The sequence below is a fragment of the Suncus etruscus genome, chromosome 20 (assembly GCF_024139225.1).
Source record: "Suncus etruscus isolate mSunEtr1 chromosome 20, mSunEtr1.pri.cur, whole genome shotgun sequence".
NCBI classification, from domain to species: domain Eukaryota; kingdom Metazoa; phylum Chordata; class Mammalia; order Eulipotyphla; family Soricidae; genus Suncus; species Suncus etruscus.
The window spans coordinates 34,461,100-34,478,653 of record NC_064867.1 but is presented as its reverse complement, the minus strand read 5'-3'; the positions used below and the strand labels follow the sequence as shown (position 1 = coordinate 34,478,653).

General features: G+C 50.9%; 2 protein-coding genes across 6 annotated transcripts in view; both read right to left on the bottom strand.

The window, feature by feature from the left end:
• ATP2B2 (ATPase plasma membrane Ca2+ transporting 2) overlaps positions 1-17,554 on the bottom strand; it is a 259,107-nt gene that overhangs the window by 42,420 nt on the left and 199,133 nt on the right. For 2 of the 5 annotated variants that reach the window (XM_049766248.1, XM_049766249.1), the window contains exons 10-14: positions 17,059-17,118; positions 11,951-11,992; positions 11,024-11,182; positions 8,374-8,588; positions 223-465 (exon numbers count right to left, since the gene is read on the bottom strand). In XM_049766248.1, coding sequence (XP_049622205.1) covers positions 223-465; positions 8,374-8,588; positions 11,024-11,182; positions 11,951-11,992; positions 17,059-17,118 — 719 coding nt within the window. The remainder of the gene's footprint in view (positions 1-222; positions 466-8,373; positions 8,589-11,023; positions 11,183-11,950; positions 11,993-17,058; positions 17,119-17,554) is intronic. The other 3 variants (XM_049766250.1, XM_049766253.1, XM_049766251.1) reach the window with 2 other exon arrangements.
• The window catches only part of SEC13 (SEC13 homolog, nuclear pore and COPII coat complex component), a 241,855-nt gene that overhangs the window by 55,994 nt on the left and 168,307 nt on the right, over positions 1-17,554 (bottom strand). The window lies entirely within an intron of this gene.

The following is a 17,554-nucleotide window of genomic DNA, read 5'->3' as shown; positions in this document are numbered from 1 at the left end:
GGAGGCCACAGGCACTGTTGGGGTGATCCTGGCTAGGCTGAATAACACTGAGATGCCGACTCTGAGCATCATTGGACCCCTCTGACAATGGACCTCACAGGTGAAGGTGTCTCTGACCTTCTGAACACTTCCTGGGAGAAGTCCCCGCCAACAAATTAAAAAATCAGACTTGCATGGCTGAGATTGTCTCCACTTTTGCCCCCAGTCTGGCCCAGCCCTTACCAGGATCTTAGTGGTGTAGGCGCTGTTGATGGAGATGGCGTTGACCAGTAACTCCATGGTCTTGGCATTGATGGAGCTGGGGTCAGGGATCTCCTTGTAGTGGACATCGCCCACGTAGGCCTGCACCACTGTCATGCGGTTGGTGGTCAGCGTGCCCGTCTTGTCTGAGCAGATGGCTGTGGCATTCCCCATGGTCTCACAGGCATCCAGGTGGCGAACCAGATTGTTATCCTTCATCATTTTCTGGGGGAAGGGAACAGAGGAGAGGTTGACAATGAGAAGAAAGTAGGGGAGGCTGGAGCCCTGGAGCACTCAAAGTGAATCACATGGATCTGCCATGCTCTCACCCACTGTTTCCCACGAAAGCTGGGAACTCAGTTGTCACCGTGGCTGGCCTCTGGCCCTCTGCTATGTAACTTTTGTCCTTCCTGTGTATGGGAGCCACTGAGATGATCTGGGGAGCTATCTTAATTAATTAATTAATTACTTAATTAATTTGTTTTTGGGCCACACCCAGTGACACTCAGGAGTTACTCCTGGCTCTGCACTCAGAAATCGCTCCTGACTTGGGGGACTATATGGGATGCCGGGGGATTGAACCGTGGTTTGTCCTAGGTTAGCTGCGTGCAAGGCAAACACCCTACTACTCGGGCCCCCTTTATCCATTTTGTTTGTTTTTTGGACCATACCTGGCTATGCTCTGGGCCTACTCTTGGCTCTGCACTCAGGAATCACTCCTGGCAGTGCTAAGGGGCCATATGAGATGCCAGGGATCAACCGGGTTAGTTGTGTGCAAGGAAGATGCCCTACTTTTGTGTTGTACTATAGCTTTTTATTTATTTATTTTTTTTGTGGGAGGTCACTCCTGATGGTTCTTGGGGTACTGGGAATAAAATCCATGTATGGCTTGTGCTCCAGTATCTGAGCTATTCCTCTAGCCTAGTAATTTATATTCTTCATGGGAAAATCAGGGGCAAGGAAAACAAAATAAGGTTGGCTCCTGTCTGATTATTTCTAATTTTCTCTTACACTCTAAATTAAGGGATTACTCCTTACTTGCACATATATATTTTTGTTCTTTTTTTTTTTTTTTTTTTTTTTTTGGTTTTTGGGCCACACCCGGTAACGCTCAGGGGTTACTCCTGGCTATGCGCTCAGAAGTTGTTCCTGGCTTGGGGGACCATATGGGACACCGGGGTCCTTCCAAGGCTAGCGCAGGCAAGGCAGGCACCTTACCTTTAGCGCCACCGCCCGGCCCCTCTTTTGTTTTTGTTTTTTTTTTGCATATATATTGCATACATGGTCTCTTAAATTGACAATGTGATAAATTGACAATCTTTCACTGGAGACTGATTTTTTTCCTGGCAATTTTATTTTATCAACAGCTGGAACCGGACTGATAGTATAGCAGCTAACCAGTGTTTGCTAACCAGGGTTCCAATTTCCAGCACCCCTGATGGTCCCCCACAACTCTGCCAGGAGTGATTCCTGAGTGCAAAGCCGGGCTAAGCCCTGAGCATCACTAAGTGTGGTCACCAAACTAAGCAAAACAAACAAGACTTTGCTACCAGCAAATAAATTTAGGAGTGGTTCCATGCTCATGGGAGAGGTCTTAAAAATGTAAAACATCTCAATACTATTACATCTGAGGAGCAGAAGGATAGATTTTATCTTCTTTTAAAAAAAAGATAGGGGCCAGAGAGATAGCATGGAGGTAGGGAGTTTGCCTTGCATGCAGAAGGATGGTGGTTTGAATCCCGGCATCCCATATGGTCCCCGAACCTGCCAGGAATGATTTCTGAGCACAGACAGAGCCAGGAGTATCCCCTGAGTGCTGCCGGGTGTGACCCCCTCCCCCCAAAAAAGGTATATGGATCCTATTTTTGGAAAATGAAACAAGCACATTGTAATTTTCACAAGAAACATACATATTTTTATTAATTTGTTTTTGGGCCACACTCAGCAGTGCTCAGGGGTTACTCCTGGCTCTGCACTCAGAAATTACTCCTGGCAGGCTTGGACCATATAAGATGCCAGGGACTGAATCTGGGTTTATGTGCAAGGCAAACTCCTTACCCTCTGTGCTATCACTCTGGCCCCAAGAATCACATGTTTAAAAGTACATAAATAAGCAATATGCTAATGTAACATTTTTACAAAAATAACCTTATCAACTGTGATGCTGTCACTCAGAACTGATCCATCTTTTTTTAAATCAATATATATATATTTTTTTAAAAGGCACAGGACTGGAAAGAGAGTACAGTGGATAGGGTACTTGCTTTGCAAGCCGCTAAGCAGGGTTCATCCCAGGTACTCCACATGAACCTCTAAGCTCCTCCAGGAGTGATTCCTGAGATCAGAGTCAGGAGAAAGCCCTGGGCATTGCTGGGCATGGTCCCCAAACCAACCAAAGAAACAAAAAGCATTTATAAAAAAAATACTACATGTATGATTGATTTTTTTCCATATGCAATACTATATACACCTCTCTTTTATGAAGTGCTTGGGCTCAAAGTCAGGGTCACACATATGTAAGGCCTCACTTTTCCAGTCTTCCCCCTTATTATTATTTTTGTTTGGGGACCACCCTGGGGGCACTCAGGGATTTCTCCTGGCTCTGCGTGCAGAAATTACTTCTGGCAGGCTCGGGGGACCCTGTGGGATGCCGAGGATTGAAACTGGGTCGGCTATGAGCAAAGCAAATGCCCTACCTGCTGTGCTATTACTTCTCCCCCCTTCCTTTCTTCTGCTCCTCATTCTTCTCTCCTTTCAAGTTCTCCAGTGGAGCATATACAAACCAGGAGATTCTTAGACAAGTGGCATTTCCCAAAATATAGGCCATTGGGGTCAGAGAGATGGCATGGAGGTAGGATGTTTGCCTTGCATGCAGAAGGACGGTGATTTGAATTCCGGCATCCCATATAGTCCCCCAAGGCTGCCAGGAGCGATTTCTGAGCGTAGAGCCAGGAGTAATCCCTGAACACAGCCAGGTGTGACCCCTACCCAAAATATATATAGGCCGTTAATGCCCATGAATCATGAATAGAGTGAACAGGAAACACTCACTGTGCCTGTTTATTTCATTTCCTTCATTGTTATGCCTCATTATAACCCCATATAGCCAGGGCAAAGGGGAACCCTCAAAATAACTTTTTTAAAAAAACTTTATTTATTGGTTGATTGGTTTCTGAGCCACACCCAGCAGAACTCAAGGGTCTTCTGGGCTCTGCACTCAGAAATCACCCCTGGCAGGCCAGGACCATATGGGATGCCGGGAATCAAATTGGGTCCCTCTCGGTCGACTGCACATGCAAGGCAAATGCCCTACCACTGTACTATCTCTTTCTGGACCCACAAAATGACTTTTTGGTCTTTACTTCTGTATTTGGGCCACAGCTGGCTTTGTTCAGGGCTTAATTCTGGCTTTGTGTTTAGGAGTCACTCCTGTTAGGTTTGGGGGACCATATGGGCTTCGGGGGGATGAAACCCAGGTTGGCTGCATGCAAGTTAAGTTCCCTCCCCATTGTAGTATCTCTCTGAGTCCGAGTGACTGTGAAGTTGCTCCTAAACTTAAAATCTTGCTAGGAAAATTCACTGCTTCAATTTCTTTCATGATAAAAAAAATAGTCAATGTGTGCTGAATGGATTAGTAGCAGCCATTGGAATCCCAACACACCTCATAGTCTGAAAAGTTCTTTGGCTCTTGTTCTTTTCTTGTCTGATCCTAGGGTGGTTCTATGCACCCACTGGGAGGGGTGTTCTGCTTATTCATTTTGGTAACCATGGACACCAAGGCTAAGGGACTGGAGTAGTTTCACTGACCTAGAGAAAAAAATTTTTTTTTGGTTTTGGGCCACACCCAGTGATGCTCCTGGCTCTGTGCTCAGAAATAGCTCCTGGCTTGGGGGACCATATGGGACACTGGGGATGAAACTGAGGTCTGTCCTGGGTCAGCCGTATGCAAGGCAAATGTCCTACCACTGTGCTATTGCTCCAGCCCCTGACCTAGAGAATATTTAAAGCTGGGATTTGAACCCAGATACATAACATCACATCTTGGACCATCCCATGAGACCTCTGTATGATCACCTCAACTGCAGAGGGCTCTTTGTCAGGCTGAGGAAAGCCGAAGTTGGTATCATCCAGAACAATTTTACGTGACCTTGAACTTGAAATGGAACTGGTCAGGACTGGAGTTGATAGTATAGTGTGTAAGGTGCTTGTCTTGTATATACCCTACTTGGGTTTGATCCTGGGCATCCCAGATAGTCCCCTACACTTGTCAGGAGTGATCCTTGAATGCAGAGCCAGGAGTAAGCCTGGAGCATCACCAGGTATGCTACCCCTAATGGGGCTGGTCTGATACTAAATAAATTGTGAGTGGAAAATGCACATGGGTAGAGGATAGGGTGAGGACACCTGTACACACTTGTACACCATGAGTGTACATGCAACCAACCCCAGTATAATTCCTGGTACCACCTGGTCTCTCAGATATCATAGAGAGTAGCCCTGGAGGTCCTCTGATTACAGATGGGGCGCTTGGGGAGGCCCTGACACTGCAGACCCCTATTGAATCTATCCTTTGACCTTGTCAGGAATAGATGGTATGATTTTAGTTGAGAAAACAAGGAGGGCCCCTGAGGCTCCCTGAATGCCCACAACTAAGAACACAATATACACTGGATTTTTTTTTGCTTTGTTTTGTTTTGTTTTGTTGTTTGGCCATACCCGATGAAGCTTAGGGGTACTCCTGGTTCTGCACTCAGAAATCGCTCCTGGCTTGGGGGACCATATGGGACACCGGGGACTGAACCCAAGTCCTTCCTGGGTTAGCTGCATGCAAGGAAAACACCCTACCACTGTGCAATCACTCCAGCCCCACATACTGGATTTTTTTTTTTTTTTTTGGTTTTTGGGCCACACCCGGCGTTGCTCAGGGGTTACTCCTGGCTGTCTGCTCAGAAATAGCTCCTGGCAGGCACAGAGGACCATATGGGACACTGGGATTCGAACCAACCACCTTTGGTCCTGAATTGGCTGCTTGCAAGACAAACGCTGCTGTGCTATCTCTCCGGGCCCACGTACTGGATTTTTAAGACAGATAATGCAAAAAAGAAATGACGAACACTCTTACTTGCATTTTTGTGACAGCATGTGGCTGTGTCCATATTGTATGTACAATGGTGTAAGTTGCAGATGTGTTGAAATGACTCACCTGCTTCTTTTTTTTTTTGGTTTTTGGGTCTCACCCGGCAGTGCTCAGGAGTTACTCCTGGCTCCATGCTCAGAAGTCGCTCCTGGCGAGCACGGGGGACCATATGGGACACCGGGATTCGAACTGATGACCTTTTGCATGAGAGGCAAACGCCTTACCTCCATGCTATCTCTCCGGCCCCGACTCACCTGCTTCTTGCTTTCGTGTGTGTGTGTGTGTGTGTGTGTGTGTGTGTGTGTGTGTGTGTGTGTGTGTGGCTTTTTGGGCCACACTCAACAGTCCTTAGGGGTTACCCCTGGATTTGTACTCAGAAATTATTTCTGGCTGGCTTGTTTGGGGGACCACATGGAAATGCTGGGGGCATGAGTCGGTTTGGGGGGTAGGAGGCAAGCACTACCTGCTGTACTTTCACTCTGACCCAATTTCTCATTCTTTGGAATGTGGCTACAGGACATTTAGAGTCATACATGTGTGCAGCTGCCTATCCCCGGGGCCCCTTCTCAAGGGTCACTGCTTCTCCTAGAGCTACTGAGGGGGACAGTGTGTATCTCCTTGGGGTGCTGTGCTGAGCTATCAACTGTCTGTACATGTAATACCACTGAGGTGGCCAAAGGTGCCAGGTTCCTGGCCAGCAAACAGCAGCAGACACGGTGGCAGAAAAGTGTTTGGAAGCCACCTCCCAGGATAACTGCAATTCTGCAGCGGACCCAGAGTTCAGCTGGGCAGCTGTGCATGTCCCCAGCACTCAGGCTCACACAAGTTGCTGTGTTCAGGCTCTGAGCGCAATGTCAGGACCTGTTTGGGTTTTGCTTTGTGGGCTGCAGCTTCCTCAAGAACTCTGAAATGAGGCACCGATAAGGCTGGATCCTTTACACAGAGCTGCCGCGTCCTGGCAGCGCCCCGAGATCCCATTTCTGGATGAAATTACACCGGCGCACCCAGCCTAAGTTCCGGCTTGGAAACTGACGCTCTTCGTGCCTACGGTGCCCAGGGAACAAACACATCAGGGTGCTGGTCTTACAGGAATATTCCTGAAAACAGGGGCAAAGACCCTGGCATGGAAGAAGGGGAAACTGGGGCCCAGGAGAGAGTGTAAGCCTGAGGCGTGAGGTTCCTCCTAGTAGGGACCAGGGAGAATTTATCCACTTAGGGCCCGGAGAGATAGCACAGTGGTGTTTGCTTTGCAAGCAGCCGATCCAGGACCAAAGGTGGTTGGTTCGAATCCCGGTGTCCCATATGGTCCCCCGTGCCTGCCAGGAGCTATTTCTGAGCAGACAGTCAGGAGTAACCCCTGAGCACCGCCAGGTGTGGCCCAAAAACAAAAAAAAAAAAAACAAAAGAAAAGAATTTACCCACTTAACCATGGTAGTGGGTTATGGTCAGGATTGGCCAAGGGTATTGGGGGCACTTATTTTTTTTTGGGGGGGGGGTGCATATTCATCTGCGCTCAAGGCTTGATCTTGGCTCTGCACTCGGGCATCCCTCCTGGCAGTGCTTTGGGAGACCTTATGGGATGCTGGGGGTCGAACCCCATATTTTAATATGATTTTTAAAACTTTATTGATTGGTTGATTGATGATTGGTTTTTGGGCCACATCCAGTGATGCTAAGGGATTACTCCTGGCTCTGCACTCAGAAACCACCCCTGGCAGGCTGGGGGACCATATGGGATGCCGGGAATCAAACTGGGTCGGCCACATGCAAGGCAAATGCATTACAGCTGTGCTATCTCTCTGGCCCCTGTTGAACCCCATTTTACCACATGTAAGACAAACATCCTCTCTGTTGTGTTCTTGCTCCGGATCCCTCTGAGAGTGAGACTCTGGGGGCACCCACATTCAGGTGTCTCTAGTAGGACTCTCTCCTTCACCAGCCTGTCTTAAAACTGCTGTAAGGCCTGTCATAGTTTTGGCCCATCTCCTGAGAGGAGAGTTTCAGAACCAAGCACTGTGCCCTAGCAACTCTGTTCTGTGGGCCTGGCAGGGTGATGGCCACATTTCTGCATAAATTGGGGGTGTGGTGGGGGCGGGCTCAAGCGTGTAGAGTGAGGGCCGGAGAGATAGCACAGTGGTAGGATGTTTGCCTTGCATGCAGCCGACCTAGGACGGAAGGTGGTTCGAATCCCGGCATCCCATATGGTCCCCCTGAGCCTGCCAGGAGCAATTTCTGAGCGCAGAGCCAGGAGTAATCCCTGAATGCCAATGGTTGTGACCCCAAAACCAAACAAAAACAAAAACCAAACAAAAAAACCAAACCAAAAAAAAAAAAAAACCCAAAACTAAAACCAAAAAACAAGTGTGTAGGGTGACAATCACATCTTGCCTTCTGGAGAACGGAGTAGAGGGCCAGGATATATTCGTGTGGTAGAGCCCGGGGTTCTATAGGTGAGAGCCCCCCCGACAGTGCATGACCCCCAACACCGCTGGGATTTCCACAACTAACAGCATAACCAGGCACAGCTGATGGTCATGTTTCAAACTCAGGGGAGCAGAAGAGATAACATGGCAGGGAGAGAGCTTGCCTCACATGCAGCTGACCCTGGCTGTATCACCAGTATCCTGCATAGTTATCTGAGCCCTGCTAGGATTGATCCCCAAGCACAGAGTCAGTCCTGACTGTGGTCCCCAAATAAAACAAAAGACAGGAGAGCTTCTGTCCAGCTTAAGTTCTGGCTACTTGCCCACAATCAGGCCAGTTGGATCCCCAGGCTTGATCTGGCAATAAGTTTTCCTGCTAGAGTTCTGGGTGCTCTGCCTAGCTGCAGCACCTTCTCCTGGCCTTCCTGAGCCCCGTGAGTTAATATTTTCTGCTCATTGATTCCCTCCTGGGATCTCTTTTTCTTAGCAGTTCTCGCCATTGCAGCATGGAGCCTGTTGTCCAGGCCTTCCCACAGCAGGTCACTACCTGTGTCGGCTGTACCAGCCTCTCACCTTGACTGAGTAGGCCAGCGAGATGGTGACAGCCAGAGGGAGCCCCTCAGGCACAGCGACCACAAGCACCGTCACCCCGATGATGAAGAACTTGACGAAGTACTGCACGTAGACTGGGGTACATTCAGGCAGCCAGGGCTTCTTGTTGACCACGAAGGTGTCCACGGTGAAGTAGAGTACCAGGATGATGACTGTGATGGCTGACATTACCAGGCCTGCAAGTGGATGGGGGATGGGAAGGGAGGCTGCCTGGGGGCTTCTGGCTGGGGCAGGGCAACACTAGAATCATAGCATGGGTTCCCGGGGACAGGCTGACCCCAGCTCGAAGCCCTGCTCTGCCAATGTGGCCGGAGCATTGACTATTACGAAGCCTCAGTTTTCTTCCTAGTTCCATGGGTGTGAGAATGGGCCTAACATGTCCTGCTGACCCAGGACAGCAGCTCCTGTATGCCAGGGCTGGCAGTAAGTTCACTCACCAGTGTGGGCCACTATACTCTTTTGGGGGGGGCAGCTGCCATAAATCATTGATTTGGTAAGTGCTCTATGAGCACCTCCCTGTGCCAGGCACTTGTGACTTTTATTCCAGGATCCGGGACACAGTGGTAGAAGGGACAGTCTCTGTTTGGGGAGCCAAGCATTAGAAGGGGAGGGGGCAGGAAAGCATCAGCATGGTACAGCTGTGCAGGAGCCCACAAAAATGGGGTACAGGGAGGACCATGAGAAACTAGGGGGGAAGGATTCTGTAGTGGTCACAGTGTGGAGAGCAGCATGGGAAAAGGAATCCTGCTTTGGCTGGAGCATGCGGAAGTCCAGAGGACAGAGTGTGGTGAGTGGACATGAGAGAATTGAGGGGGGTAGGTGACAGGACATGGAGAGAAGGGGAGAAGGGTGGAATTGAAGTGGACATGACCCTGTTACGCAACCAGGGTGCCACTGGACAGACAGGCTCTGTGAGCAGGCGTGTAAGTGTGTGTGTGTGTGTGTGTGTGTGTGTGTGTGTGTGTGTGCCAGACTGTTATCATCGGTTGAAGCCAAAGAGAGGGACTGGAGCTATAGTACAGAAGGGAGGGCATTTGCCTTGCATGTAGCCAACCTGGGTTCTATCCCTGGTATCCCATATGGTCCCCCCCAGGAGCTTCCAGGAATAACTCCCAAGTGCAGAGCCAAGAGTAAGCCCTGAACATTGCCAGATGTGGCTAAGAGAAAAATAAAAAAAAGGCAGAGAGAAAAGGACAAGGAAAAAGTGACAAAAATGACAGGGGCTGGGATGGAGGGAAGGGCTATTTTGGCTCAGTTGCTTAAGGAAGATTTCCTGGAGGAAGTGCTATCAGAACAGCTAGCAGGAAAACTGCCAGGCGGGACAGCCAAGTGGGGACCAATGGGAGGAAGATTCTGGCCAGGGAAGCAGCAGCTATTTGGGTCCAGGAAACTGAGGTCCAGGAAACCGAGGTTTGGTGAAGGGAAGTCACTTGCCAAGACCTTGGGTGCTGTGGAATTAGCCTAGGGCAGAGGGGCTTCAGGGTCCTCTGATCAGATGAGGTGTGCCCACCCCCATGTGTGGCAGGGGAGTCCCCAAGGTTGAACCTACAGTGGCTGCCCAAGGGAGCAGACATAGGCATGTTTCATGGGGGCCAGGAGTCTGGGAGATCTATCTCCATGCTGAGGGGCTCTATGACCCCAGCTGTGCTCCCCCTGATTCTTGAGAAACTTCTGCTGAGCCCAGCACTTTACCACCTGTCCGGCACCCCTTTTCCTGAGGGAATTTTGGAGTTTTCCCACATGGTCTCTGCTTCCAGGGAGAATCAGGTGGGGAACTGGACCCTCACATCAGAAGCTCCATGGGGCAGGGAGCCCAGGGCAGGCCCCCCAACTGTCTCCATGGGGGGTGGTGAGAGGAAATCCCATTCCCTCCCAGCTGCAGGGCCCCACAGTCATCCATGGTAGCACGGGTGGAAAACTATTGTGGCCCCTCAGCGGAGCTAACCCAGATTAAATATAGACCTGAGCTGTGATTCATGCCTTGATGCTATAATTAGGGCTGGGAGATGGCAGGAGCAATGAGGTGGTGAGGTCCCAGCTCTGATCCCAGATGAGGCCTCACAGCTGGCTCTTGGGGCTGGGGGACCCTCACCAGCCACCCACAGCCACAGCCTGAGCTGGGTTCCTTGGCTGGGTTCCTAGCTTGGCCCTTGACCTCTCTCTTATCTGCTGTGTCTATAGCACGGACAGTCCACCTGGAACCCAGGTCCACCTCCAACTGTCCCTAATCCAGCCCCGTTGGCTCCCACCTCATCCACAATATCCACTGCCTGTGGCATTAAACCCCTTGATGCCCAGTGCAGGGCCAGCAGGCCCAGTTAAGAAGTCTCCCATGGCCCAAGCAGGATCTTCTGTCGGCTACCCTCAGAATATCAGGCAGCTCCCTAAATAGCGGGACTTGGTTTCCCCAAATTTCACTGGAGAAGGCCAACTATGCGCAGAGTTAGAGAGAGATGCAAGCCCACACATCCAGCTAAGTCCTGCCTTGCCTAGGATTTGCAGAGTGCTGACTGTCTCTGCTCTCGAACCAGCTAAGGCCATGGAGAAATGGTCTTGGGGTTCAGGGACCGGGTGGTGCCTGGGGTCCCATGTGTGTGTCCCCTGCACTCACCTGCTTTGCCGATCTGCACGGCCAGCTTGGTGAGCTTGCCCTGCAACACTGATTTCTCCTTCTTGTGCATGTTGGCTTTCTTCTTGTCGTCTGCGTCCCCACCCTCCGCGCTCTTCAGTGGCTGCATCTCCATGGCGGCTGCTCCATCCTGCTGCTTGGCTGCGGGCGTTAGAGCAGGCGGGCGACACACGCAGACACACGGACACACGCAGACACACGGATACACGCAGACACAAGACATGTGCACATGCAGGTCAGCCCGCAGGGAGGGGACACGGGAGAGACTCCCTGCCTGGTCCCCTATATGGCTGCCTCTGAGTCCCGTGTGTTTGTGTGTGTGTGTTGGGGGACGGATCTGCTCCCCCAAACTATTCACTGGCCCAGATCTGGAATCAACATGCCACAGGGCATGAGAGGGTGGGCACCCTCTCACTCCCCCAGCCCCTTGGTTTGCCTCCATAGGGCCTGGGGTTTGGAGGTGAGGCAGAAAGTAGCTATAGGGGTTGCACAGTGGGTAGGGCATTTGCTTTGCATGTGGCCAACCCAGGTTTGATCCCCGGCATCCCAAAGGGTGCCAGGTGTGAATCTTGAGCTCAGAGTCAGAAGTCAGCACTGAGCCACGTGTGTATTCCCCCTCACCCCAAAAGGAAGTAGCTACAGGGTCAGATGAACAGGAAGGGGGTACTTAACAAGGCCCAGGAGCTCCCCATTCCATGGATGCCAGCTCCCCTTCTAACCCTGGCCACCCTAAGATAGCACATGTATGCTGCTGAATAAGCCCTGGAGCTCCAAGGCTGGGCGGGGGCAGTGTGGCCCATGCTGTACCCCAGGCTCACCAAATGGTATCTCCACATGAAGCCCAGCGATACCCCCAAAGCCCTCAGGCAGGGACACAGAGGCCCCTTAATGTCAACAGGAGAGGGTTACCTTTGCTCTGGCTGGCGTCCGCATTCCCATCCTGCATCTTACCTACGCGACAAAGAATTTTAACAGACAACGGAGCACGGACATCACACACCTGGGCACCACAGACACACAGGGCCATGGACATTCATGGCACAGACAGGGGTGGTGGTGGGGTTCGCTGTCTCCTTCCCTCCACAGGGATGCCCCAGGAGATGAGGGCGGGCCCACCTCAGCCCTCTGGGGGTGCTGTGTGGAAGGGGGCTGGCATAAGTGGCTTCCAGAAGGAAGGACAGCTTGGGAGTGTGAAAGGAGTTGGGGGGAGGCCAACCCCAGATCCCCAGAATTATATGGTTGGTACCTTTAGTGTGGAGAGAGAGAGTTAGAGAGAGACAGAGACAGACAGGGAGAACCAAAGAGAGCCAGTGACAGGGAGAGACAGAGAAACAGAGGGAGATGGAGACAGGGAGAGACAGAACAGGAGAGGGCAGGAGGAAGATTCTACAATAGAAAGCACCCCTAAAGCTGACCTAAGAGCTATGTTCTCTTGCTTCCTTTTGAAAGGGCCTGGCCACACCCTGGCAGGGACACATCTGCCCAGTCCCTCTGAGTAAAAGCAGAGAACCCCCCCAGCTGTGAGTGGTGCCTAAGGGCCCAGGGCAGGGCCTGATTTTCAGGTGAGCTTTCAAGTGGCCCCCCAAAAAGCCCAAAGAGGGTTGAGCTGAGGCTCGGAATGCCTTAGCAGGACTGTGCGAGCTGTCCTAGCCCAGTTTGGCTAAGAGGCGTGTGGAGGTGGCTCTACCTTTACCTGATGCAATGTGCCCCAGGGAGGCCTCCTCTGTGCCCCAGCTTATCCCCAACTTATCTGGGGTCTGTGGTGGCCCCCCAGAACAGTGCAAAAATCAGCTGGGTTGGGGGGGGTGGGGACATTTGCTGGTGTCACAGAAAAGCTTCATCCAGTTCTCACATGGCCCTGCAGAGGGGGGCTCTCGTACCCCATTCCCAAATGAGAAACTGAGGCTCAGCAGAGAAGCCCGAGGGGGTTGGGAATGTGGGTCTGAGCTCCTCAACACCAATTGAGTGTGTGGTTTTTACATTCCCGGCCTCAGCTGCTCCCTCTGAAATGGGGGCTCTTGTGTGAGATGAGGAAACTAGGTAGGGTTGGGGATGGGAGTCTGTATTCCTGGGGGATGCCCAGAGAACTGGCTTTGCTGTGCTTTCAGGCCCATAACCACCATGGCCACCGTGGTCCAGCTCTGTCTCTAGAGACTCGAATATTCTTCCCTACATGGACCCTCCTGGGGCCCAGAGAGTAAAGCATTCTCTGCCTTACTGGTAATGCAGCGTGCAAGGCAAGCGCCCAACCCTGGTTCTATTCCCGGCATCCCCTATAGTCCCCTGAGCCCAGTCAAGAGTAACTCCTGAGCACAGAGCCAGGAATAAGCCCAAAGCATCACCAAGTATCACCTTCTAGAAAACCAACCCAAAACCAAAACCAACCAAACCAAACTTCAGTTTCGATAGATTGAGAAGTCAAACAGATAAATGCATGCTTTTCAGTGCATGCATGCAGGAACACCTTCAGTCATATTATTTTAAAGATTAATTGCAGGGACTGGGCCTGGAGGCTGGTTTTAGCAGAGACTTTTTATCAGATGCATCATGTCCTTCCACCAAGCCAGCACTTTCCTCTTTCCTCCCTACCGTGACTATGTGGCTAGAAAAACACTCCATGTGTTAGGGATGATAATGGAGTAGCCTGGTGTCTTCAGAGAGAGGGAATGAACCTGGCATTTTTCTTTTTCCAGGTCTATGGGGATAGCCAGCTCTGTACCATGTGGAATAAGGGGGAGCTGGAAAGGCACCAGGGTGAGACCTGGAGACCTTTCTCTGCAGCAGATGCCTAATGTTCCCATTCTCTTGAGAATCAAGATGGCAGAGAAATGGAGGTGCTGTGCATGGAATAAGCTTTGTGGAGACACATTGACAGCAATATGAGAGCTCTAGGGAAGACTTCTCTTCCCTGGGCCTGCAGGTGTTTCTGTTTTAGGGTCACACTGAGTAGTGCTCAGGGGTTACCCCCAGATTTGTGCTTGGTCGCCAGTTGTGTTCAAGAGATTGTCCAGTACAAAGGGTTGAACTGGCTTCCTGCTGCCAGTTCTGCTCAGCCCTTTGGGTCATCTCCCCAGCCCCTGTGCCTGTATTTTTTCTCCTGGAAACGGGCCTGGGTGTTGAAAAGTAGGGTGCAGGCCTCACCACCCTTCAGGGGTCCTCAAACTTTTTAAACAGGGGGCCAGTTCACTGTCCTTCAGACTGTTGGAGGGCCAGATTATAGTAAAAACAAAAATTATGAACAAATTTCTATGCACACTGCATATATCTTATTTAGAAGTGAAGAAACAAAACGAGAATAAATACAATATGTGGCCCGCGGGCCGTACTTTGAAGACCCCTACTTGACATCAACACTACACCCAGTCATTTCATAAATATTGACAAAATTAAAAAAAAGCTTCATGTAATGGTGACACCTCCTTTTCTGTGGTTTGATTTAAGCTTTGGCCTATGATCTATGAGAGTAGAGTATGCAGGGACCTGTCCAGAATGGGGATTTCCAGTGTGATGAAGTTGATATGGAATTCAGAGGTGCCAAACTTCCAGGCAGGAGAAGAATAAAATTACTTTGAGGAGAGTAACTCCAGGCATGCTACCTTCCAGGTGGGGAGTGGGGGGTACAGGTGGGAAAGTCCCCTACATATACTCCCATAGCCTCCTTCTTCCCTGCTTGACTCAGAAGAAGGATGGAGCAAGGACAGTTCCTTCTCTTCTTCACTGAAGCATAGCCTGCAATGTGCTCCGGGGCCTGGAGAACTTAGCTTCTGATGAAGGTATTTCCAAGAGGCTAAGCCACTGCCCTGGTGAATGACAGGCTGTGTCTCTAGGTTTGTGTTAATACACTCCCTGACATTAGTGATAAAACTTTCCCAGGATGCAATGCTCAGAATGTGTTCCTGCTGTTACACATACGTGTGTATGTGTTTGCGCTCATGGATGCATGGGTGTACGTACATGCATGGCATATCTATGTAGGTCTGGGGCAGGGCCTGAGATACTGCATTGCCATCAAGCTCCCTGTAACGGCTTGAATCGCTTTCCAAAGCACAGTTTGCTGGTGACACAGGCTGGGGTGAAGCCCTGTACCCCTCAGCCCTGGACGGTTCCAGAACTTGCCACTGTACATACCGCAGTGAAATAAATCAGCAAAGGCAGGATGAACCTGGAGCTTGGGGCCCGGACAAAAGGTCTCCCCTGCTCTTTGACTCTGAGCCTGGTGCTCCTGAGCACATTCAAGGGTGGAAAAGAGTTCTGTGCTAAGGAAGACGCCAGTTCTAGCCACCAGTCCACATCATCTCTCCTGGGGGAAGGACTCACCCCCATCACTCTCCTCACTAGCCTGGTAGAACTAAGAAGATGCCCTGGTACATTTCCCTCAGGAAGCTAGGTTGAGATTGGAAACCCCGTTCAAATCCAGCTCTGCAACCTCCAGCTTCTGTGTCCTTGTGCTCCTTTCCTCATCTCTTGGGGTTCGATTTCCTCGACTCTAGTGTGGAGCAATAAAGTCGGGATCACACACAGCATAAGGGTTGTTATTGCGGGACAGTAGGAATGAAATGCTTGCAAAGCACCTGGTGCAAGGAAGGAGACTGAGAAACACACATCTTTTCACTTTCCTGCACATTTTTCCCTCTTGGGATGCATAGGACTTTTTATTTATTTATTTATTTATTTATTTTTTTGCTGCAGTTGTATGTGAAGTCGCCTTCTGGGGGGACTGAGCTACGTGGATATGGTCAGAGTGTGCATGGACCGCTTATGCCCAACAGGACCTGTCCCTTGGGCTCCTTCTTTCCTCCCACAGACCTGGCTTTGCCCACCTTGGCTGGGCTCTCCGTCATCCCTTGGCATGACGCAAGCCCCTCCCCAGCACACAACACCTCCCACACCCCCAAGCTGTGCTCTTCTCTCCTCTGCCTGAAATAGGCCCGTACCCAAATTAGCCCTTCCGGCAGGCAGGGACAGTCCTGTCTCCAATTTTGGTGGCTTTGGATTGTTGAGCCAGAGGGTTGGGGCCCAGGTGATAGGATGAGATGAAAGAGGGGTCTTGATGGGGGTGGGAAGGAATCAAGCAGCAAGGGCAAGATAAACACAGAGCTGTGAGCCTGGAGGAAAGGCTTCTCCCTTCCTTACAACTCTTAGATTATGCACTTCTTAGCAAGCCAACATGGCACCCACCCGTTCAAGAGTAGCCCTGCTGGGTATTCTGTGACACTATTTAATCTACACCAATGGAAATTTCATGGTTCTGCAGATGGAAAGGACAGAGATAAGGAATCTCATAAAGGCTAGGAAGTTATTGAATGGAAGTTGAGATGCAGTTTCTAGGACCCCGGGTAGCCTCCCAGCCCCAGCCTCCATCCACACAGGGAGCAGGAAGAAATGCAAGTGATTCCAAATGCTCAGGCTCAGGCATTATTAGCAAGAAACACCCAGGCCACATCCGAGGGACAGAACTGAGCCTGAGCCCAAGCAAACCCACACAGCCCATTTGCTCCATGAAAGGTCAAAGAAAGAAATATTTCCTGGGGTAGAGAGGCCTTAGCCATGCTCACCCCAGAGAGAGCACGGGGAGAGGCCAGGAGCTGACCCCTGGCCTGGGCCCCCAATCTCAAGGGCATATAGCTTGATACTGGGAAGCCCAGATGCCAGTTTCAGGTCAGGCCCTGGCCCCAGGCCTCTATCCCAAAGCCAGGGCCAGAAAGAAGCTTAGGAGAGGGTCACATTGGACAAGATGGCGCATGTTAGGGGTCAAATCAGGGAAGAGGGTCATGCCCCTCATATGGGTTCCATCAGTCAGATTCATTTTGGCAGTCACAGGTGGGCATGAGGTTGATTTTCTTGCCCCAAGTGGCCCCTCTTCTAAACTCCTGCCCCACAAGAGAGAAACAGCTGCCCCCAGCTGCCCAGGGGATCTGTGCAGTCCAGAGTACAGGCAAGGCCAGATGTGGAGCATGGGGTGTGTGTGAGGTGCCCCTCCCCCAGAGATAGAGAGCTCGCCATTGTCATAGACGTACCATTGACTAGGCCAGCATTTGTACTACCTGCAGCATTTGAACCTGCCGTACCGTCGGCCGCTGCGGGGGTGGAGGGATGGAAAATGCATCACAATGGAGAAAAGCAACAAATGCAACAACAGCAGCTACACTACCACATGAACCAACGGGTGGGAAGTCACGTGACTCTAGTCTCAAAAAATAATTAAAGAAGGCCAAAATCTCTGCCGAAAACCTGCGGTTCTCAGATTGGGGTGGAGGAGTGAGAGGTTTCCTGAGACACGCACTGACCGGAGTTGTGGTGAAAACCAAACTTGGCCATGGAGGGCTTTGAAATCAAACATGGAGGATGAGCAACATGGTTCTGGGGAGAGAGGGATGCCACTGGGGATGGTGTGATCTGGACAGGGGTGCCCTGGGGATTTGGCTATGCAGAGGGAAGGGATCCATGGTGAGAGGGGGCCTGGCTGTCCAGCAGGATCAAGGCCAGGAGTCAATTAGGATGATCCAGGATGAG